Below are 24,459 nucleotides of genomic sequence, written 5' to 3'. Positions count from 1 at the left end.
GAGGCTACGGAAGGAGGGTTGTATGGCATTGAAGGTCGTTTGGAGGTTTGTTAACACAGTGTCCAATGAAGGGCCAGATGTATACCAAATGGTGTCGTCTGCGTAGAGGTGGATCGGAGCGTCACCAGCAGCAAGAGCGACATCATTGATATACACAGAGAATAGAGTCGGCCCGAGAATTGAACCCTGTGGCACACCCACAGAGACTGCCAGAGGTCCAGACAACAGGCCCTCCGATTTGACACATTGAACTCTATCTGAGAAGTAGTTGGTGAACCAGGAGAGGCAGTCATTTGAGAAACCAAGGCTATAATTGAACTACAAAATTGCCTGATTATACAGGCACAACTCATATTTTACATTTCAAATCATACTTTACCTGCTTGTACACTTATGACATTAATTTACCTTCATAGTCCTGGATTTCCTGACGGGCCCCAAGGTGGTGAAGGTAGGCAACAACACCTCTGTGGCATTTTGTATCGGAGGCCACGTCACCACTTAGGGGAGGAGCAGCCCGCGCAGAGGAGTGGGAGAGCAGGAGATCTCATCTCAATGCACGATACTTGTATGGCGCCGGTTAACTTGAATAAAGAAGTACTTATGTTTTAAAGAACAGTTGTTTTCTTTAGTATTTCTTAGACAAGAAGATACAACATGGTACCAGGAGTGAAATAACTCGCCTTTGATTCATCCATCATCGAGTTTTGGTCGAAAATGCTGAACGGCGCATACACATATATCAACTAGCAAACTTGACTAACGTTAGCTAACTAGCCACTGGGCTAATGAGACTGAGGTAAAAAATAACCACGCCGGAGCTAACGGAGCGTGCAGTGTATGTAGCTAGTCGTTTTGCAATGCTAGCTGGCTAACGACATGGAGCAGCTAAAGCCTCCAACAGAACTGAAACTGAACGGCAACGTTGAAGAGCAATGGAAGCGGTTCAAGCAGCGTTTCACCCTCTATCTGACGGCGATAGGAGCGGCTGGAAAAGACGACGCACAGAAGGTCGCACTGTTTCTCACAGTCTAGGACACCATTGATGTCTACAACAGCTTTCAGCTAATGGATGAAGAGCAAGCAGATTATGAACTGGTGTTAGACAAATTTCTATCTTTTTGAACTCCCAGAATAAATTATTATGGACTTGAATCTGAAATGTCAGTGGTGTAATTTCAGTCAAATTGCAGACTTTCTGATATGAGAGAATTGTCATGGGGGTGAGAGACAAGGGGCTGAGAGAAGTTATTTGGTGAGAATGAATTGACACTAGAAAGAGCGATACAAATGTGTCAAGCTAGAGAGGTGACTCAGAGTCGCATACGGCCAATGGACAGCGGTGTTCTTAGTGACACCGTATGCAAAGTGGAGTACGTTAGCGAAGGAAGAGCTACAGCTAAACGGCTAACTTCAAAGGACAGCAGCCCACTTCAGGGAACCAGCGCTCCTGCAGCAGCTGTGGAGGAGAGCACAGACCTTGCCAGTGCCCAGCATATAGAAAAGAGTGTTACAACTGTGGCATGAACAACCCCTTCTCACTCAAATGCAGGCAGCTGAGACAACAAAATACAGTACACTATGTCAACGATGACCAGGACAACAGTGGTGACAATGAGTACAGTGATGGGTCTTTTGGTGACCTCTTTGTGGGAACAGTCACACTTGCAGGACTAGACGAGGACTGCTACCTACAAGACTAATGGAACTGATATTGTGTTCAAACTTGACACTGGAGCACAGGTCAACATCATTCCAGAGACTGAATTGTTACGGTTACAGGTAAAACCAGTGGTCTTCAGGGACATGCAGGTTGGTGCTGGAGGTAGATGATGAATCTCACAAGGTTCCGTTTGTCATAGTAAAGGGAGAAACAACACCCATCATTGGGTTAAAGTCATGTAACTTACTGGGTCTAGTGAAATGGGTTCATATGGTGAAATGACTAATGTTGAGGATGCATATGCTGATGTTTTTCAGGGAATAGGAAAACTCAAGGTGCAGTACAAAATGGAGTTAGATCAGCCAAATAGACCAGTGATCCATGCACCTAGAAAGGTACCATTATCACCAAGAGACTAGCTAAAAGCAGAGCTGCTGAGGCTAGAGTCCTTAGATATCCTAGACAAAGTAGAAGAGCCTACTGAATGGGTCCACTCACTAGTAATAGTTGAGAAGGAAGACGGCTCGCTCAGACTGTATGGATCCAAAAGAGCTAAACAAGCATGTAAAAAGGGAACACTTTCAGCTGTCTACCAGAGGGGAGATATTCAGGGACAGAGCAGGGGCTAAATACTTCTCAAAGCTAGACTCCTTTTCAGGGTTTTGGCAGATCAGTCTAGACAAGGAGAGTACAAGGCTTTGTACTTTCAATACTCCTTTTGGTAGCTAGTCATTTAAAAGGCTCCCGTTTGGTCTCACTTCAGCACCAGAAGTCTTTCACAGGACAGTCCAACAGATATCTGAGAGTGTGTCAGGCACCACAGTGTCCATTGATGATGTGCTAATATGGGCTCAGACTCTTGAAGAGCACAACACCAGGTTGAAAGCAGCACTTGATCTAGCCAGAGATAATGGGCTAAAGCTAAACGCAGACAAATGGGAATTCAGAAAGACAGAAATAACCTTCTTGGGTGAAAAACTAACATGTGAAGGTATTCAGACAGACCAGAGCAAAGTGACCGCCATCAAGAACATGCCACTGCCTACCGATCAAGAGGACGTACAAAGGTTCTTAGGGCTGGTTAACTATGTGGGCTAATTTGTACCTAATCTGGCAACTCACACTAGTCAGATGAGAAGTCTACTGTGTAAAACTACAGAGTGGTGTTGGAACAGTAATCACCAGAAAGAGTTTTGAGGAGCTCAAGGCATTGATCATTGTGAGGACAACAATGACTAGATGATGTTCTAATACTGTTATTGCATCAAATGGTTGTTTTCTGCAGTAGAAAAGGGTTCTTAGAACTCTCATGTGTCTGTGTTAACACTGACAGTAGGTTAACGATGCCTTTGGTGATAAAACCTACAGAACGCATTCCATAGAATGAGTTGGTGTAATGAGGTACCAGGGAGAGATGGCTGGGGTATGGATAATGATGAGAGGAAGCTTGTTTTGGAGGCTAAACTCTGATTTCCATACAGTAAGAACAGTCTTCATAGCAAATGCTTTCTGGCTTGGGCATACTCCTTTCTCATATATCAAGTCTCACCTTTTGACTCATTCCATACATCTGTTATTTGTCATGTAGACTAAGAGGGTGTATCTTTGCTATAAAAGATCTTTAGTATTCTTTGTGTCAAGACTGTTGGGTCGACCAGCCTCAACTTATTACCTTATTGATAAGTTTTGAATAAAGTAATATCCTGATTGGTGATTGACCCTGTCTCTCCTCATTATTGATTAGAATGTCCACTACATCATGCATGCTCCACTACTGAGGTTCTATGATAAAAAGCTCAAAACCTCAATCTCAGCAGATGCCTCTAGAACCAAACCAGATATATATGAGCAGGACGAGACCATACATGTAAACCTTATCAGAGAGAGTTGCCCAGTCTCAGATGAAATGTGGACAGTTATTTCACGTGCTACTGCAGAAGATGAGTGTTTGCAAAAGGTGATTCAAGCCATAACATGCAGGTAGTCTGTATAAGCTATACCATACCCTTATGGTCAATACAGGGATGAGCTATCTGGACTTGATGGAATTCTGTTTAAGGGTTCAAGAATTGTGATACCAAGTGTGTTACAGAAAAACATTCTGATCAAAATACACAAGGACCATCTAGGGATGGAAAAGTCAAAACGACGTGCAAAAGCAGTGTTATTCTGGCCCAAGATTAATGCTGATATAGAGCAGACAGTCAGAGCCTGTGAAACATGCCAGAAATACAGGTCAAAACAGAGCAAAGAGCCAATGTGGGTTGAGGAAAAAAAGGTATGGGCAAAGTAGGAATAGACACTGGCTGGAATGCGATTTTAACCAATCAGCAATCAGGATTAGACCCACCCGTTGTATAATGATGGACTATTACTCTCATTACCCAGAGAGCTTTGCTGAAGGACACTACTGCTAGTCAGGTGATAACGCACATTAAGTCATTCTTTGCTCGTCATGGGATCGCAGAGGTAGTCCGTACGGACAACGCCTCACAGTTCAGCTTTCAGTGATTTTGCTAAACTGTACGGGTTCAAGCATGTCACATCCAGCCCACTGTACCCACAGTCTAATGGGTTATTCTCAATCCACGTTGCGTTGTGCCTAAGAACAGCCCTTAGCTGTGGTACTGTATATTGGCCATATACCACACCTCCTCAGGCTTTATTGCTTAATTATAACACATAAGTGTATTATAAGGCATTATAAAGGTCATTAAAATAATTATACATATGTTCTTCATAGAAACTGTTACCCTTTATATATTCTAACAACTCACATTTTAAGATTCATTATTTCATTTGTTCCATGTTAAGGACTGTAACCTAGGAACAAAACTATTTGTCTCCCTCTTCCTGTTGCATGCAGTTCCTCTCTCTCTTCCTCCATTCCTCTAACCCCTCCCTCCCTCCTTTTAACCCCACCCCTCTGGCAGAACCAGGAATTCCCTCCCCTCCACAAACTCTCTTCTGAGGAAACGAAACTGATCTGAGTCTCTGTGTCGTCTGTCTGTGTGAGAGTGAACAACCGTCCAAATGGCTCAGCAGGGAGTTCTGCTGGACCAGGACCAGTTCTGTTGTTCTGTCTGTCTGGATCTACTGAAGGAGCCGGTGGCTATTCCCTGTGGACACAGTTACTGTAGAAGCTGTATTGAGGGCTGCTGGGATCAGGATGTTCTGAAAGGGGTCTATAGCTGTCCTCAGTGCAGAGAGACCTTCACTCCAAGGCCTAATCTGAGGAAAAATAACATGTTGGCTGAGTTGGTGGAGAAACTGAAGAAGACAGGACTCCAGGCTGCTCCCCCTCCTGCTCTGTGCTATGCTGGACCTGGAGATGTGGCGTGTGATTTCTGCACTGGGACCAGAAAGCAGAAAGCCCTCATGTCCTGTCTGGTGTGTCTGGCCTCTTACTGTGAGATTCACCTCCAACCTCACTATGAATTTCCTGGTTTCAAGAAGCACAAGCTGGTCAAAGCCACCGCACAACTACAGGAGAAGATCTGCTCTCATCATGACAAACTGCTGGAGGTTTACTGTCGTACCGATCAGCAGTGTATCTGTTATCTGTGTACAATGGATGAACATAAAGGCCATGATACAGTGTCAGCTGCAGCAGAGAGGACTGAGAAACAGGTAAGACCAGAACTACTTGTTGGTGACTGTCTGATAAACAAATAATTAAAGATACAGTAGGAGCTAAGGCTGTTTGAATATGAGATCATTCAAATGATATCGATCCACGGCAGAACAAATATGAACACAAACCTTGTGTTAACCCAGATGTGTTAACCCAGATTCTCCAAATGTATCACAATTTTCTAAAGTCAAACACCATTATCATTCGTTATCAAACACCCAATCAGCTCCCCTTGTCACGAGGGTCTATGTCGTCTAAATATGACCAAGGCGCAGCATGTCCAAGAAACATGACTTTATTATTTCAAAGTCTGGAACAAAACAACAAAACAAGACCGATACGTGAAGTCCTCTGCAACACTGACAGAACTTGGAACAAAAAACCCACAACTCCCACAAGAAAACATACAGAATAAATATGGCTCCCAATCAGAGATAACGAGCCGACAGCTGACACTCGTTACCTCCGATTGGGAGTCAATGACCAAACCTAGAAATACACACAACAGAACTACCAACATAGAAATACACCCAAATACCCAACATAACCAAACCAAAACCCAACAACACAAAATACACCCTGGCTCAAATACAAACTTCCCGGAGCCAGAGTGTCACAGTACCCCCCCCTAAAGGTGCGAACTCCGGGCGCACCAGCATACAGTCTAGGGGAGGGTCAGGGTGGGCGTCTGTCCACGGTGGCGGTTCTGGCCCTGGTCGTGGTCCCCACCCCACCTTAGTCACTATCCGCTTCCGTAGCCTCCTCCACATGACCACCCCCCAACTAAACCCCACTGGATTAAGGGGCGGCACCGGACTAAAGGGCAGCACCGGACTAAGGGGCAGCACCGGACTAAGGGGCAGTACCGGACTAAGGGGCAGCACCAGGATAAGGGGCAGCACCGGGCTAAGGGACAGCACCGGACTCAATGGCAGATCCTGGCTGGCTGGCTCTGGCGGGTCCTGGCTGGACGGCTCTGGCGGATCCTGGCTGGACGGCTCTGGCGGATCCTGGCTGGACGGCTCATGGCTGGCTGAAGGATCTGGCTGCTCATGGCTGGCTGACGGATCTGGCTGCTCATGGCTGGCTGACGGATCTGGCTGCTCATGGCTGGCCGACGGATCTGGCTGCTCATGGCTGGCCGACGGATCTGGCTGCTCATGGCTGGCTGAAGGATCTGGCTGCTCATGGCTGGCTGACGGATCTGGCTGCTCATGGCTGGCTGACGGATCTGGCTGCTCATGGCTGGCCGACGGATCTGGCTGCTCATGGCTGGCTGACGGATCTGGCTGCTCATGGCTGGCTGACGGATCTGGCTGCTCATGGCTGGCGGAAGGCTCTGGCTGATCCTGTCTGGCGGAAGGCTCTGGCTGATCCTGTCTGGCGGAAGGCTCTAGCGGCTCCGGTCTGGCGGACGGCTCTGACGGCTCATGGCAGACGGGCGGCTTTGCAGGCTCAGTCCAGACGGCCAGTTCAAACGCCTTAGGGCAGACGGGCAGTTCAGGCCCCGTTGGGCAGACGGCAGACTCTGGCCGTCTGAGGCGCACCGTAGGCCTGATGCGTGGTGCCGGAACTGGAGGTACCGGGCTGAGGACACGCATCTCAGGGCTAGTGCGGGGAGAAGCAACAGGGTATGCTGGACCCTGGGGACGCACATAAGGGCTAGTGCGGAGAGCCGGAACAGGGCATGCTGGACCCTGGGGACTCACATAAGGCCTAGTGCGGAGAGCAGCAACAGGGCATGCTGGACCCTGGGGACGCACATAAGGGCTAGTGCGGAGAGCCGGAACAGGGCATGCTGGACCCTGGGGACTCACATAAGGCCTAGTGCGGAGAGCCGGAACAGGGCATGCTGGACCCTGGGGACTCACATAACGCCTAGTGCGGAGAGCCGGAACAGGGCATGCTGGACCCTGGGGACTCACATAACGCCTAGTGCGGGGAGAAGGAACAGGGCATGCTGGACCCTGGGGACGCACATAAGGGCTAGTGCGGAGAGCAGCAACAGGACGCACAGGACTCGGGGAACACACAGGAGGCTTGGTGCGTGGTGTAGGCACTGGTGGTACTGGGCTGGAGCGGGGAGGTGGCGCCGGAAATACCGGACCGTGCAGGCTTACTGGCCCCCTTGAGCACTGAGCCTGCCCAACCTTACCCGGGTTGATGCTCCCCGTCGCCCGACCAGTACGGGGAGGTGGAATAACCCGCACCGGCCTATGTGGGCGAACCGGGAACACCATGCGTAAGGCTGGTGCCATGTACGCCGGCCCGAGAAGACGCACTGGTGGCCTGATGCGTTGGGCCGGCTTCATGACATCCGGCTCAACGCTCAATCTAGCCCGGCCGATACGTGGAGCTGGAATGTGTCGAACCGGGCTATGCCTGCGTACAGGAGACACCATGCGCTCTACTGCGTAACACGGTGTCTGCCCGTACTCTCGCTCTCCACGGTAAGTCCAGGGAGTAGGCGCAGGTCTCCTACCTGACTTCGCCACACTCCCTTTAAGCCCCCCCCCCCAAGAAATTTTTGGGTAGTACCCACGGGCTTCCAGCCTTGACTCCGTGCTGCCTCCTCATACCGCCTCCTCTCGGCTTTAGCTGCCTCCAGCTCTTCACGAGGGCGGCGATATTCTCCCGGTTGTGCCAAAGGACCCTTTCCATCCAGTATCAATTTTCAATCAATTTTATTTTATATAGCCCTTCTTACATCAGCTAATATCTCGAAGTGCTGTACAGAAACCCAGCCTAAAACCCCAAACAGCTAGTAATGCAGGTGTAGAAGCACGGTGGCTAGGAAAAACTCCCTAGAAAGGCAAAACCTAGGAAGAAACCTAGAGAGGAACCAGGCTATGAGGGGTGGCCAGTCCTCTTCTGGCTGTGCCGGGTGGAGATTATAACAGAACCATGCCAAGATGTTCAAAAATGTTCATAAGTGACAAGCATGGTCAAATAATAATCAGGAATAAATATCTCCTCCCATGTCCATGAATCCTTGATAGGCGTCCATTAATCCTGTTGCCGCTTGACACGCTGCTTGGTCCTCTTATGGTGGGTTTTTCTGTCACGAGGGTCTATGTCGTCTAAATATGACCAAGGCGCAGCGTGTCCAAGAAACATGACTTTATTATTTCAAAGTCTGGAACAAAACAACAAAACAAGACCGATACGTGAAGTCCTCTGCAACACTGACAGAACTTGGAACAAAAAACCCACAACTCCCACAAGAAAACATACAGAATAAATATGGCTCCCAATCAGAGATAACGAGCCGACAGCTGACACTCGTTACCTCCGATTGGGAGTCAATGACCAAACCTAGAAATACACACAACAGAACTACCAACATAGAAATACACCCAAATACCCAACATAACCAAACCAAAACCCAACAACACAAAATACACCCTGGCTCAAATACAAACGTCCCGGAGCCAGAGTGTCACACCCCTGTTTTGTGCACTGTTAAAACTATAATCATTCACATAACAACTGAATAATATAATTTCACAGAGACACTTCCTCAACATTGTAATCCCTATCTTCAATGTGCCCTATGTCCCATTACTATACTATTGATCTACTGGACAAATAAAGCTTGATAGCTCATTGAAGAGTGATTCTCCACAGAGGCAGCTGGGGATGAGTCAGCAGAAAGTCCAGCAGAGATTCCAGGAGAGAGAGAAGGAGCTGAAGGAGCTCCAACAGGCTGTGGAGTGTCTCAAGGTGAGTATTGTTGACCAGAGGAGACACACAATTTCACTTCTCTCCTCCAGTCAGAGAGAGAGAGAGAGGGGCCCGTCTCCAATCCCACTGGCTCCACTGTTGGGAACAGGCTGTTTGGACCCATTTCAGAGAATATACTGCTTAATGTCACTGGTGAGATATGAACCCGGGTCAACCACAGGAGAAACCAACATCTTGACCGTTTCACCAAGAGGGCATTCCTTATCGGGCCAAAGGCCGACACAGATTTTGAAGTTGCAGGCGGGGCTACCTCATCACAAAACCTTGAGAAATCATGACCGACTCATGTCCCCTAAACATTAACATGGAGCTCTCTCTCTCTCTCAATTCAATTGAATTCAAAAGGCTTTATTGGCATGGGAAACATATGTTTACATTGCCACAGCAAGTGAAATAGATACTAAACAAAAGTGAAATAAACAATCAGAAATGAACAGTAAAGATTACACTCACAAAAGTTTCAAAGGAATAAAAACTTTCAAATGTTATAATTCAAGTGCAAACAGAGTGAGCCATTCGCCAGACTGAGTTCTGGAGGTGAAATGGAAATGAATGAGGGAGAGTTAAGTGAGGTAGAAGGTGTGGTGAAGAGCTCAGAACCAGAGCCTGGCATCAATGGACATGATACAGAAGAATCTGGTGCAGTAGGAGTTACATTGTTGTAGAAAGTGGATCCATACCTTTTGGCAGATCCATTTGTGGTTTCAGGGTGGGTGGGAAAGGAGTTGGGTGCAGTTGAATCAGTGACGGAAACCTGTAGTGGACTTGTGATATTTGTTTGTGTTTCTTCTGACCAGAGGGAGTGGGCGCTCCGTGTCACGCAACTTGGGTCAAGATCTGTTTCTTGCTTTGCTCTTAGGAACAGGGCACCATTGAAAGGAGTGATTTCTGGGGTAATGTTAAGTGTAGAAGTGGAGCAATTGAAGATGAAGATTCCTGGTGTTTGTGATTCCCGCCGTTTGGTGCAAACCCGGTGTTGAGCGTGGTGAAACATAGGAGTCACTGTCAGTCCTTTTGAGTTTTGAGTCTTTTGTGCCGAATCCACTGTGCTGATTCAGGTGCAACGTTTATGGTCATGTTGCAGCAGTTTGTAGGAGGGAGATTCCAAGATGTGGGAAGTGTGCAGGAGGGCATGGGATAGAGGATTGTGTAGTTTCGGTGGATAAAGTTGTGTGTGTCAACTGTTGGGATGCCCATGTTGCTGGGGATCTGAAGTGTCCGGTGCGAGAGAGGCAGGTTGAGGTGGCTAGAGTCAGAGTAGTGCAGAAGGTGTCGTATGCTGAGACAGTGAAGGAAGTAGAGGAGGATGGGTCAAGGGTGAGAGATCCTGAGAGGATCCCTGTGAGTAGTAGATCTGTGCCAGCACAGAGGGATAGGCCAACGAGTGATATATGCTTCAGTAAAGTTAGCTTCTTAGAGTTCATAGAAATGGTTATCAACTGTACCGCAGAAATGGAACGTAAATCACAGAAAATAGATATTGTGGTGGCAGCTGCAGAGAAGTATTTGGGCATACAAGATTAGACTTCAGAAGAGTTACAGGGTGTGTTGAGTGGTGGTGTCCCGTCCTCCCAGGCCGTTGGCATGGTGCAGGAGCAGATAGGGTCAAAGTAGTGGAATGGGGTAGTGGGTATTTAATGAGTGTAGGGTTAGTTGGAAGGTTTTTAATTAAATGTTCCTTTCCCCTTTTCCCATTTTGTATCACAAAGTAAAATAGATTTATATTATAGTCCAGTTGGGGCGGTAATGCAACATATTGGATGCCAACCGCCGTTAAACTCCAAAGAAGAAGAACCATTATATTATGGCTATGTACAGTGTTGTAACGATGTTCATGTCTCTCTCATTCATTAACTTTCGCGGTAGTTGGTTGTGTGGGTCTCTGGTTATGAATAGGGTGCTGACAGACAATTGTTGATGGATATTTATAGAGCTCTGATCAGGACGCCAATTGATTACTGGTGTACAGTTTATGGAACAGAGGTAAAGACTTGGCTTCAGAAGCTGGACAGAATCCAGTATATAGCTTTAAGGATATGTACTGGTGCATTTAAATCAACATCTGTATGTGCCTTACTGGTGGAGGCAGGTGAGATGCCTTTGGATATACAGCGTAAAAAATGGTCATTATCTTATTGGGTTGAAAGGCTGTGAGGTTGAGCATCCCACTGCTACTGTTCTAGATGACTGTTGGGAATATACTAGTAGACAAGGCAGTGGTTTTGGTTGGACAGTTGGAAAGCTTGCTGATGAGAGTGGTTTGAGGGAGTTGGAGGTTGGCCCTTCTGTGGTGATAGGGGATGTTCCTCCATGGTTACTCCCAGACCCTGTTGTTGATCTAACCTTGGTAGAGAAAAGGAAAGATTGGTCAGAAGTCAGTGATATAGTGAAACTGGTTGACAATTACATTGGTAGAGGTTTTTATGCATTTTTAATGCTTTTCACAGATGGATCCAAGGACCCAGATAGTGGGCTCACAGGAGCAGGCGTTTACGTTCCTGAATTTGATGTGCAGATATGTAGAAGACTAACAGATGAACTGTCAGTATACTCAGTTGAACTGAAGGTATTAATGTTATTATGGAGAATTGAGAGAATGGGTTTAGTAGTGAGATTCTGCTGGGTCCCAGCACATTCGGGTGTGGAAGGGAATGAAATTGTAGACCAGTTAGCTAAAAGAGCTTTGAAACGAAATATAATTGATATTAATGTTCCACTGGGTAGAGGTGAGGCCAAATGTAAGATCAGAGCCATTTTGATAGATGTGTGGCAGAAGAGATGGTACTCTGAGCACAAGGGCCGGCATTTATATGAATAGTTGACAGTTTTACAGAAAGGTCGATGGACCAAGATTCAAAAGTCAGATTAGGAAGGAAGAGGTGGTGTTTACTAGATTGCGCTTAGGACATTGTACATTGAACTCGTCATTACATCTGGTTGGCAAGCATGGGAATGGTTTGAGTCTGGAGGGTACGGTCGATGAAACGGTGGAGCATGTGTTGTTATATTGTTGTAAGTATTTTGAAGAGAGGGAAAGATGTGTAGGGTCATTGAGGTTGGGGGGGGTTTGGAAGGGATTTTGGGGATGGGGGAGGGTCTATTAGAAGTTAGTAGGGCTCTTCTTTATTTTCTCAGAAGTACTGAGTTAGGTAGGAGGATTTAGAAATGTTGGAAACCGTGATTGACCACACACTCCAGCACAGTAGGTGGCGGCATGCACCTTTAACGTTGGTTTGTGGACCGCCATTATATCATAGAAGAAGAAGTTGGTTGTGTGAGAGATTTGTGGTTCGTGAGGAGGGCTACTATTCTTTTTTCTTTTGGTTCTTGCGTATTTTCTGAATGTATTTTCTGATGGTGGAGGGTTTGTTTATTGGTTTCCACTGTTTATCGTTTAGAGTTGAGGGGGGAGTAGGGGTAGTTTGTTAGGGCGGCGTGATGGCCTCAACCGAGTGGAGAAGAAACGCTGTCGCTTCGGGTGCGTTCCGGAGAAAGGTGTGGAGGAAGTTTTGCTCATGGTCGGCGAACAGGTTGGAGCGGAACATCTGGACTCTGCATCCAGAATGAACAAGGCGGTGGTTGTGTTAATGAAAAAGGTTTGTCTTGTTGTGAGGGGTGTGTTGGTGCAGATGTCGCCTCTTTCGATAAGAGTTGTGGTGGCTAATCTGCCTCCGTTTATTGCTTCCGAACAGACCCCAAGTAGTTGGTTAGTTTTGGTAAATTTGCAAGTGGTTTCCGTGTGCTCTCGGCTGGGTGCCAAGCGGAATCCGTTAAACATGTCTCTTTTCGTAGACAAGTGTTTGTTTCTTACCAAACCTCAAGGTTACACAGGGGAGGGGTGGAACACAGGGTTTGCTAGTGGGCCCATGAGCCTCCCGTATCAGCTCGGGGCAGAGATTAGCTGGGGCCACCAACCTGCCGTCATGGCATCTCCAAAGTTCATCAGGTCCTTTGGTGGCTCCCATCTGTCCCCATACCGAGTGCTCATACGGGCCCGCTGTGAATTGTAGTTCCTTTATGTGTTGGTCTGTGAGTTCTGTTCTAGCTGGTTGAGTCCGCAGCACCATCTGTCTTGGAGTGTAGCCCCCAGCTTTCTTGGCTGCTTTGTCAGCTGCGTCATTTCCCTCGCTGACTTTGTTCTTGAGTTGCTGATGTCCTTTGCACTTCATGATGGCCACCTGCTCAGGTAGTGAGACTGCTTTTATCAGTCTCTCCATTTGTGCCTTGTGTTTGATCGGAAGGTTTCCTGTTGTGGTGAAGTTACGTCTGACCCATTGTGGTCCATCTGTATGGACTGCTCCATGAGCATATGCTGAGTCAGTGTAGATGTTCACAGTCTTTCCTTCAGCCTTTTCCAGGGCTTGAGTCAAACCAATGATCTCAGCTAGTTGGGCTGAGGCAGGTTGTGGGATGATGTCTGATTCCGGGGTCACGTGTGACCCGTCTGGAAGCTGCTGTACCACTGCATATGCTGCTATGTTCCCTTCTTCTCCTCTATAGCAGCATCCATCGGTGTACAACCATAGATCAGGATTGGTAAGGGGTTCGTTTCCCAAGTCTGGTCGCAGTTTCAGTTCCTGTGCCGCCCTCTCTTCGCAGGAGTGTGCCAACCCTTCTTCTGCATTGAGTGCGTCTGCCATGTTTTTGTCGGTGTTGACAAAAGTAATGTGTGATTGGGTGCATTTATTCTGGATTTTGTTCTTTCTTTCAGCGCTGAACGTGAATTCCTTGCTCATCAGATATGCTGCAACCCCATGGTGCGTATGGATTTCCAATTTGTGGCACATTACCAGGTGGGCGGTTTTTTCAATAGCTTTTGCCACTGCAGCCACGTACCTGGAACATGTTGTCTGACCTGCTTCAATATGGTCCAACTTAGAGGAATGATACATCAGTACTCTTCTCTCCCCCTCTTGTTTCTGAAAAAGGATGGAAGAAGTGAACCCCTCCTTTTCAGAAACATCAAGATGAAATTTGTTTTTGTAGTCGGGTGCTGTCAGAGCTGCTGCCACCGAGAGATCGGTTTTTAGGAGAGCAAATGCTGTTGATGCTTCAGGTGTCCAGGTAAGTGAGGAGTGTAAGTTTCTTGGTCCTGCTTCCTGGAGTTTGGGTGGGTTCCCACTGGAGTTTGGATGCTCTTCTGATCATAGGCCCAAGGCTCCTTGCTTCAAAACCGTTTCCAACTGCCAGTGTAACATGGGGAGCAGATTCTTCACCCAGTAGGTACCAGTATTTCAAATGGGAAGGTAGGATAACCGGAGCAGCCACTCCTTCCTGTCCACACACTATGGTACAACATCTGATTGTTGGTGTCAGGTGCATCATGTTTTCATCCCAGTCATCGGTATATGGGTTGACATCATTATCAGTCACATTAAGTGTACAGTGGATTTCAGCTTGAGGAGTCTTGTATGGGTGAAATGTGTAAATGAGTTGTCTCAGCTGGTTGAACTTGAATTGAACCTCAGGGGTTCCTTGGCCGGATTCGATGCACTTCAACCAGTATATTTCTTGGGTCAGGGAGAGCACTGGGGTTGGGATGATGGGTAGCATCAGCACCCTAACTGGATGAACTGGTGTGGAGGTAATGGGATCAATGGAAACCTCCACACCCTTTTCGGTAAGGTAGATTGAACATTTCAGTTTGCACAATAGGTCCCTTCCCAATAGGTTGATTGGACAGTTGGGACAATATAGGAATTGATGCTTCAAATTGGAAGGGCCCCATTGGAAGAGCAATGGTATGGTCTTGTTTTGTGCTTCGGGTGTTCCTGATACCCCCACCACCTGTATTGATTCCGAAGAGAGTGGTTGACGAGATCTTATGGCAGAGTACGTACATCCTGTATCTACCAAAAATTGGTGGGTAACTCCCTCCACTTCACACATGACAGTTGGTTCAGTATGAAGTGGAAAATGCTGACCCCCATTCCCGTTCTGTGGTGGTGGGCAGCTTCAGGGCCAGGGAGGATATTCGTCTGACATGCCCTGGAAGGTAGGAACTGGCTGCTGGTTAGGCTGTTGGTTTGGGTGTTGTTGTGGGTGGTTATATGCTGGTAGGGCAGCATGTGGCTGGTACATCGGTCTTGGGCCTCCTCTTGATCTGAAGGCATAACCTCTACCCCTGTTTGCCAGCCAGTGTAGTTGTTGCGGACTAGGTGGTAATGGACACCATCTGACAGAGTGTCCATATTGATGACAATTGTAACAGGCCCCCCCATTACCTTGTGGCCTTGGCCGTCTCCATTGAGTCTGGTATTGTGGGGGTCCTCCCCTTCCTCTACCTCTCCATTGTGGTGTACCTCTGCCTCTTCCCCTCCATTGGGGTTGATGGTTAAATTGTGGGTGTTCCTTACAATCACGCCTAAAATGTCCAGCTCCTCCACAATTGTAACACAGGTAGTTCCCTCCTCTTGGAGGACCTAATGGGGTGCCCTGCTGAGGCCATGGTCGTGGTTGTGGGCCAAAAGTCATGGTGCCTGTTAGGCTGTATAGTGAGGAGGGGCCAGGAGTGGTGCTGGTACTGGCCTCTGGGGAAGCTGCTTCAGTGGCCACACACATCGTATCTGTTTTCTTTGGTTGCACCCTCCTGCTCTCCACTATTGCCCATGTCCCTATTCTCAGCTCTTCCTCAGCTTTCTCAACTGCCACCTCTAGTCCTTTCTTCATAAAGGTGAGTTGCCCTTTAGACGGGGCACCCCCGCTAAAGTAACCTGCCTGTGTCCATTTGAGTTTCACTCCCTCCCACACTTTCTTTACTGTCTTATACTGTTCTTTCCCTCCCGCTCTATCCTGTATTTTTTGATCTAGATATTCATTAAACTTGAGTTTTGGGACGGTAGTGGTTGCCATGGTTATACAGTTTTTTTTAGACTATCTTGGTGCTCTTAGCCCGTCACTGGCCGAATCCAGCAATGTATTCTTGGCGCTGACTGAGATTTATCTCTGATGTCCCACCCTCGTACACAAATAATTTTTTCAATAATTTATTATTAGGAATTATTTTGCAAAAGGTACTATTGTTTTTCAGTTATTCGAGTTGTTATATATCTTCCCAAAAGGTATCAGAATCGCCCTTTTGGAACAATACATTTAACAAACTCGAGCGCTCCCAAAATAATCATCAATTTAATCCCAGGAATTATTTTGCAAAAGTTATTATTGTCTTTCAGGTACTCGAGCTATTATATACTTTCCCAAAAGGTATCAGAATCGCCCTTTTGGAAGAATACATTAACAAACCCAAGCGCTCCTAAAATAATTATCAATTTAATTTTGGGAATTATTTAGCAAAAGTTATTATTGTTTTTCAGTTATTCGAGTTATTATATATTTTCCCAAAAGGTATCAGAACCGCCCTTTTGGAACAATATATTAACAAACTCAAGCGCTCCCAAAATAATTATCAGTTTAATTTTAGGAATTATTTAGCAAAAGTTATTATTGTTTTTCAATTATTCGAATTATTATATATTTTCCCAAAAGGTATCAGAATCGCCCTTTTGGAAGAATATATTAGCAAACTCGAGCGCTCCTAAAACAATTATCAATTTAATTCTAGGAATTATTTGGCAAAAGTTATTATTGTTTTTCAGGTATTCGAGTTATTATATATTTTCCCAAAAGGTATCAGAATCGCCCTTTTGGAACAATATATTAACAAACTCGAGCGCTTCCAAAATAATTATCAATCTAATTTTAGGAACTAAGGAAATACCAACTCCACAAGAGGGAAAAAGTTCAAGTCAGCTTTTAGCGCAGCGGCTACATAACAGGCAAAATAGGACTCGGTGGTCCTCTTAAAAGTTATCAACTAGTTAGTCTCATGAAACGGCCAATCTTACACAACATTCAGGTTATCATTTCAACAATTACATTTTTTATTACATATCAGCATCAACACACGAATTCAGTTTGAGTTCCTCACAGTACATATAGTTGAGTGCCACGTCAACCAAATTGCCCGACTATCTGAACTTGTATTTTTATTTTTATTTTTTTGATTCTCCTCAAGGAGACTCCCAGTCGTTTAAACCATTCAACTGGCGTCTAGTCGGGAGAACCTTTTCTGGACTTGGATTCTCACGGAATTAACTCAACCCGACTATCTGAATCTTTTTATCAAGTCACCAGATCCTTCTCTTGTGGATCAAATAAAATGGTCCATCGCTTGTGGACCAAAAACTGTAATAGGCTTCTCACTAGAAAGCCACATTTCAACAGGAAAAAAAACACTGTAACTAGACTTCTTCTCTTAGAGTCACATTTCAACAGTAAAAACCTAAGATTTCAGATATCAACAGCAAAAAATAAAAGGGTTCATTTCTAGTGAACCAAACCTCTGTAAATAGACTCCTCACTAGAGAATCACAATTCAACAGGAAATAAAAGTCGGTCCATCTCTTGTGAACCACTGTAACTAGACTCCTCTCTAGAGAGTCACATTTCAACAGTAAAAACCTAAAGAATTCAGATATCTTTACATATGTGCCTTTGAGTCATAATAGATATGTTATAAATTTCACAGTAATCCATACTCACGCCCAGTACTACTGATCAAAATTTGGGTTTATCCTACAATACAATATGCAGATTTTGTTTTAACAGGTTCTGCTTACCTTTGTATTGACGGCCGTCTAGATCAGTTTCCTGAGGCGAGCTGGATTCCCGGCTGCTCCTGCGGACAGGTCACCCGTCCTTTCAGATCCGTCTCTTACTTGTCTCCTGTCTCTATCAACTTGTATGGACCGAATTCAGAGTTAGAAAACCATCCTCTGCTACCAAGTTTGTTGATAAAACAAGTTTACTGGAGAACGGAGACCAAGTAGAGACTTTCGGACAAGGTGGATGATTGTATAATATAAGGCAGTTTATTCAGAGGTAAAGATATCTGAAAATAGCGTGCACGGACGCGTTCGTCAACCTCGTAGGGAGATATCTGAGAGCGCGCCCCTAAACATTGTGTGCTGACATTTTATACAATAAAATAAAGTAGGTTGATTCTAGTAGTTCTGATCTCCCCATTGGTCCTGATGAGTTGGTCGAGGTCATCTCCATTTCATTGGCTCTGAGTCGGGTTCTCTGTCTCCAGCCTAAGAGAAGGGGTTGTTTGTGTGTGTGTGCTTAACAATGATGATGTGTGTGTATGTGTGTGTATGTGTGTGTAAGTGTATGTGTGTGTATGTGTGTGTGTATGTGTGTGTGTGTGTATGTGTATGTGTGTGTGTGTGTGTGTGTATGTGTGTGTGTGTGTATGTGTGTGTGCTTAACAATGATGATGTGTGTGTGTGTGGGGGGGTGTGGGTATGTCCTCAGGGCAATAACTCGTGAGTTTGGGAGGACTTGAGAGACCTATGGCGTGGGTGTTCCCCATGGCCACCTGCTGATAAGGCCAACAAGCTAGGAGTCTTTGTGCATTGTATTAAGTCCCAAGGCCCCAACACAAGATGGGTTATGCACAAGATTTTAGTCAGACCAAGCTTTAACATAATATATTTACCACGACACTAGCACAGATAGTTTTGGGTGTTTCTAGTGTGGGGATCATCAGTTATAGGCTACAAGCAGCAATATGATTGATAGGTAGGACAGGTATTGAACCCAAATAATCCCTACTCAGATGCGCTAACCTCAACCCTAGTAAACATGCATTATAAAAACCTTCTATAGAAAATTATCTCATATTGGGAGTAAATAGCCTCTGAATAGAAAAGAAAAAACACTGCATCTTCCAGCCCACCAATAAATGACATAATGCAACCTTGGCGGTTAGCATATTTACCTCAACATGCCCCTCGCTTGCCTGAGAAGGCAGAGTGCTCGATGCTGGTTGATGAATTTGACAATTAATGTACTAGGAAAATACGTTTTTGTCGACCAGAGGTGACTGAATTAATGTTTAGGCTTATTGATAATCATTATAGTAATGAAGTATAATTTCAAAACATGACCATAAAAACAGGTAATAATAAACATGAATCATCATTATATTACTTCACAGTAATGTGTTAAATGCTTTTTCAGTCCTTCCTCTTGCGTTAGCAGTGTGGAAAGGGACAGTAAAAAGCTCAGGCAGGAGTTTTCCTGTGAAACGAACCCACAACCCTGGCGTTGCAAGCGCCATGCTCTACCAACTGAGCTACACGGTAGTAGGTGGTACCAGGAGGGAGGAGAGTAGTGAATGGCCAAGTGGTGGTGCGCAGGCCGTGGAGAAAGCGGTGGTGGGGAGGGTTGCAGCTGGGCTACATGAGCTGAGGCAGGTTTCTGTAGTAACAGAGACTCCGGTAGGCGAAGGCTTGGTGGGCTCATCCCAGGAAATATTGCCTGTCATTGGGGAAGAGGCTCTGATCAGGGGGGAAGTGCAGGGGGGCAGAGACTGGGGAGGAGGAGGACGGTACCGTGCCAATGGAGGAGGAGGAAGAGGGGGGAGGTGAGTCTGCGGGAGCGGAGGACAAGGCGTCTCGTTTTCAGACGGCTCATTGGATCCAGAGCTGACAGACAGTCAGGCTGAGGGCCCAGTATATACGCTGAGAGAACTTTCTAGGTTCCTGATGGAGACTAAAGGGGAAAAAGAAGGTTCTGCTGGAGTCTTATTTGATTGATCCTGGAAGGTTTGTAAGGTCAGTACAACACGTGATGAAGAATGAGGGGTTTAGTGTCCTCTCACCCAGGAAGTGGTATAGGCAGAGAAAATGGGTCATGGGTTCTTAAGGGCATGTCTTCAGAATCTGCTTAAATTGATGGTTTTTTCTGGCATGGCGGCTTTATGGGCTTCTCTACTGGTTTCTGATTGTGGTGATTTCCCTCCCACCTCTTATGGAGATTTCACGGTTAGACTTCCTTAACATGAACGGCGGCAGAGACTGGGGGAATATGTCAAACAAAAACATTTAAACGTGATTTTTTTAGCAAGAGACACACAGTGATGTGATTAATGAATTGTATTGGGGGTCTGGTGGAAGGGGGCGCAGGTGCTGAGCCATGGCACAAATCTTAGTGCAGGGGTAGCAAAAGAGGTGTGTAAGGGTAGGTTGTTAGTGGTTAGAGCCAAAATGAATGACCTTGTCTTTGCTTTCATAAATGTGTCTGCACCTAGTACAGGGCTCAGTTCTCTGTTTCACCAGGGCCCAGGCAGGTGTCCTATTGGAAATTCCATGTAAAGCTCTTCCAAGATGTCACTTTTTGCTCAAGCTTCCAAGGCTTTTGGGAGAGGTGGGGACAGCAGAAGGGGGAGTAACTTCTGTTGTGGGGAGATGAGGGAGCCTGATGGGTGGGTAACTTCTGTTGTGGGGAGATGAGGGAGCCTGATGGGTGGGTAACTTCTGTTGTGGGGAGAGGAGGGAGCCTGATGGGTGGGTAACTTCTGTTGTGGGGAGATGAGGGAGCCTGATGGGTGGGTAACTTCTGTTGTGGGGAGATGAGGGAGCCTGATGGGTGGGTAACTTCTGTTGTGGGGAGATGAGGCTGCGGCTGTGGAGTTGTACTCTGATTTATAGAGGGCAGAACTCTGTGGTCCTCTGTAGAGCATGGCGCTTGTAATGCCAGGGTAGTGGGTTCGATCCCCGGGACCACCCATATGTAAAAATGTATGCACATGACTGTAAGTCGCTTTGGATAAAAGCGTCTGCTAAATGGCTTATTATTATTATTATTATTATTATTATCCTGGGTGTTCTCAGGTTCTGCTCACAGACCTTTCCAAACTCTCTCTGTCACAGAGAAATCAAATAGACATTTCCCTGGCCTTTCACAAACTCTCAGCTGCTGTCTCTCAGACGGTCTGCCTGTGGATTTTTATAAAAAGTTCTGGGGAATTATTGGACAGGACGTGTGTTGTGTGAGTGCGTCGGGGTGGGGGAGCTGTCGCTAAGCTGTAGACGGGAGGCTTTGACTCTCCTGCCCAAAAAAGGGGTTTTGAGCGACTTAAAGAACTGGAGGCCTGTGGCATTGCTCTGATTGGACTATAAGGTCTTTACCAAGGTCCTCGTTAACAGACTGAAGTCCCACCTGTACTCTATTGTACACAAGGACCAAACGTACTGTGTACCAGGACGCTCAAACACAGACAATCTGTTCATAATCAGGAGAAAGCCTTTGATAGGGTGGACAATGAATATCTGTTCAATGTGTTGTTTCGGTTGTGGGGAGAATTTTGTGGCCTGTGTTCAAATGCTGTACGCAGGGGCTTCATGTATGGTCAAGGTGTGGGGAGGGCTCTGAGCTTGGTGGGAGTGAAGGGGCATCAGTGGCAGGGGGTTGTGGGGGCTGAGAGCATGGCAGGGTATAGGTGGAGGGGCTCTATAAGCTCCCAGTGCTGGAAAGGTCAGGGGTCGTCCAGTGGAGGGTATTACATGGAGCCCTGGACACCAATAGCTGGTTGGCTCGGGTTGACCTGGGAGTTGGGGAGGGGTGTCCGTTTTCTGCAATGACAGACTGTGCATCATGTTTTTTCTGTGTTGCCAGGGTAATGCCATTACTGTTGACGCCTTAGGGTTGAGTTTGAGTTGTACAAAATGATCAACAGTGTGGAGATGTTTCAGGAGGTATGGGGGCTCAGGGGGGCTGTCTGTACGGCTGGAGAGGAGGGGTTGGATGGACGGTTGGAATGTGGTGCTGGATGGTGTATTGTACTGTGGTGTTGGGTACTGGATAATGTGATTGTGTGGAGGTTATGGTGGCACGCAATGTGCTTTTAGGGGTGGGGGTGTTAGTGTAATGAGGATGGCTCATTAAAGTAAGACAAGTCAGTCTCTCTCTCTCTCTCTCTCTCTTAACAGCGCTCTGCACAGGCAGCAGTGGAGGACAGTGATAAGATCTTTACTGAGCTGATCCGCTCCATTGAGAGAAGGCGCTCTGAGGTGAAGCAGCTGATCAGAGACCAAGAGAAGGCTCAAGTGAGTCAAGCTGAAGGACTCCTGGAGCAACTGGAGCAGGAGATAGCTGAGCTGAGGAAGAGAAGCACTGAGCTGGAGCAGCTCTCACACACAGAGGATCACATCCATTTCCTCCAGGTAACTCAACTGCCTTGATACATGTGATGTGAAATTAAAACTCTCAATCATTTGGTTCTGCTCTCTCTCTCTCTCTCTCTCTCTCTCTCTCTCTCTCTCTCTCTCTCTCTCTCTCTCTCTCTCTCTCTCTCTCTCTCCCCCCAGAGTTATCAGTCTCTCTCTGGTACCAGTGTATCTTCAGACTTACCCAGCATGGTTGTCCGTCCTCTTCAGTACTTTGGAGATGTGAGTAAGACTGTGTCTGAACTGAGAGAGAAACTAGAAGACGTCCTTAAAGGAGAATGGACCAAGATCTCCACTACAGGTGTGTTGAAAATAATAAGAACATCAACTTTAGACCATTGAAAGTTCCCTACTAGTCATATACATGTGGAATATGGTATGATGATAACATTCCCTCTCTCTGTGAATGTGTTTGTGTGTCTGTAGTGAATATAGTGGATGTTGTACTGCCTCCAGAGCCCAAGACCAGAGAACAGTTCTTACAATGTGAGTCTCTTTATTCTGAAGTAACTAACAGTCTCTTTTTACTGACACTCCTAACAATCCCTCTAGAAATATATAGCAATAGTAGATCTAATCAAAGACTGGGTATCTATCTGACTCCTCATATTTCTCTGATTTGATCTCTGCTGTGCTCTAATCAAAGACAGGGTAGATACAGTATCTGACTTCACTTATTGTTCTAACTCCCCTCATTGGTCTCTGCTCTGCTCTTCTCCCAGATTCCTGTCAGCTCACACTGGACCCAAACACAGCAGACACACACCTCTCTCTGTCTAAAGGGAACAGAAAGGTGAACTATACAGACCAAGAACAACCATATCCTGTTCATCCAGACAGATTCACCAACTACAGTATGGTTCTGTGTAGAGAGGGTCTGTCTGGACGCTGTTACTGGGAGGTGGAGTGGAGTGGGGGGGATGTTGATACAGCAGTCTCATATAAAGACATCAGCAGAACAGGGACAGATGGTGCATTTGGAGAGAATAACAAGTCCTGGAGTTTAGAGTGCTCTAGTGGTGGTTATTGGTTCATACACAATAGTGTTGGGACTAAAGTATCAGGCCCTCAGTCCTCCAGAGTAGGAGTGTACCTGGATCACAAGGCAGGTACTCTGTCCTTCTACAGTGTCTCTGACACAATGACCCTCCTCCACAGAGTCCAGACCACATTCACTCAGCCCCTCTATCCTGGGGTTTGGCTCTATGGTACTGCTGAGCTGGTTAAACTGTAGTAGGGTCCACATAGATACTAGTCATGCTGGTGTAGTCTATAGCTGAGCTGGTTAAACTGTAGTAGGGTCCACATAGATACTAGTCATGCTGGTGTAGTCTATAGCTGAGCTGGTTAAACTGTAGTAGGGTCCACATAGATACTAGTCATGCTGGTGGTGATGGTGATTCATTCTGCTCTGTTTTTATGTACAATGATTTGATTGATTTGATCTTCAGAAGATGTTATGAATTACAATTCAATGCATTCATATTTTTTTAAGTGCAATGTTTTAATCTTATACATTTACATTAATCATGATGTATGCTGTTAATGTATGTTGGTTGTCATTCAGAACCATTGAAATGTTTTCTCAATTGGTTCTCTGTCTCAATGTAATTTTCCTCAGTATCATGGAACAGGTAGTGTTACTTACTTGCTTATTGAACTATATGGGCCGGTTTCCCGGACACAGATGAAGCCTAGTCCTAGACTAAAAAGCATGTTCAATGGAGATGTCCGGGAAACCGGCCCTAAGTTTGGCATCTTTTATTCTCCCATACTGCTCAGTCAAGCAATATTAAACCTGTCCAGCAGGTGGTGCTATTAACCCAACAATAAAAACCCAGCACATATCTTGACTTGCCACTCAGTATATCAGTAATGTTCAGAATTGTACTTTAATATCATTGGAGATTGATGGTCTTTTTAATCCACTATCTAGAGTCAGGAACAGATGAAGTTAGGTCTGCTACTGTTCAGTTATTAAATATGATTCATGGTGATGGGAAATAAAAAATCCATCTAGTAGTAGTTTTCCTTTGCTATTTATTCCAAGGTGTGTCTTTAACTTGTAAATGGATTGTGTTGAAGCTGGCATGTGGTGTGGATGATAGAATAGAGTGAATAGAGGAGAGAAGAGAGGAGGAGAGGAGAACATCATATAGAAGACAGATAAGATAGAGAGACAATTCATACCCAGGGGAGTTACTGACTCTGGCCCAAATGACACCCTGTTCCCTACGTAGTGCACTAGGCTACTTCTGATCAGATCTAAAGTAGTGCACTACATAGGGAATAGGGTGGAGATTTGCTCACTGTCATTAGAATGAAGATTTCCATACAGGAGTTACTGTCTCTGTCCCAAATCTCTCCCTGTTCCCTACGTAGTGCACTAGGCTTCTTCTGACCAG

At 46.0% G+C, this 24,459-nt stretch overlaps 1 protein-coding gene across 1 annotated transcript; it reads left to right on the top strand.

Annotated features, from left to right (window-relative positions):
- Positions 1–4,677: 4,677 nt before the first annotated feature.
- Positions 4,678–23,716, top strand: LOC311115566 (tripartite motif-containing protein 16-like protein). Its single transcript, XM_084190715.1, has 6 exons — positions 4,678–5,287; positions 8,883–9,020; positions 21,818–22,051; positions 22,196–22,355; positions 22,481–22,540; positions 22,777–23,716. Exons 1-6 carry the CDS (start codon positions 4,697–4,699, stop codon positions 23,286–23,288), a joined length of 1,695 nt encoding a protein of 564 aa, XP_084046841.1. The 5' UTR covers positions 4,678–4,696; the 3' UTR covers positions 23,289–23,716.
- The last annotated feature ends 743 nt before the right edge of the window (positions 23,717–24,459 follow it).

Source organism: Coregonus lavaretus (genome assembly GCF_964263955.1).
Source record: "Coregonus lavaretus genome assembly, contig: HAP1_SCAFFOLD_2792, whole genome shotgun sequence".
Taxonomy (NCBI): domain Eukaryota; kingdom Metazoa; phylum Chordata; class Actinopteri; order Salmoniformes; family Salmonidae; genus Coregonus; species Coregonus lavaretus.
Note: the sequence above shows the minus strand (reverse complement) of the source record. Positions and strands in the feature narration are given on the sequence as shown.

Bases quoted from the DNA above. Each gene is read 5' to 3' on its own strand.
- LOC311115566 (XM_084190715.1), top strand. From the start codon at position 4,697: ATGGCTCAGCAGGGAGTTCTGCTGGACCAGGACCAGTTCTGTTGTTCT. The intron at 22,356-22,480 runs GTGTGTTGAAAA...GTGTGTCTGTAG, and splicing joins GACCAAGATCTCCACTACAG to TGAATATAGTGGATGTTGTA. The intron at 22,541-22,776 runs GTGAGTCTCTTT...CTCTTCTCCCAG, and splicing joins CAGAGAACAGTTCTTACAAT to ATTCCTGTCAGCTCACACTG.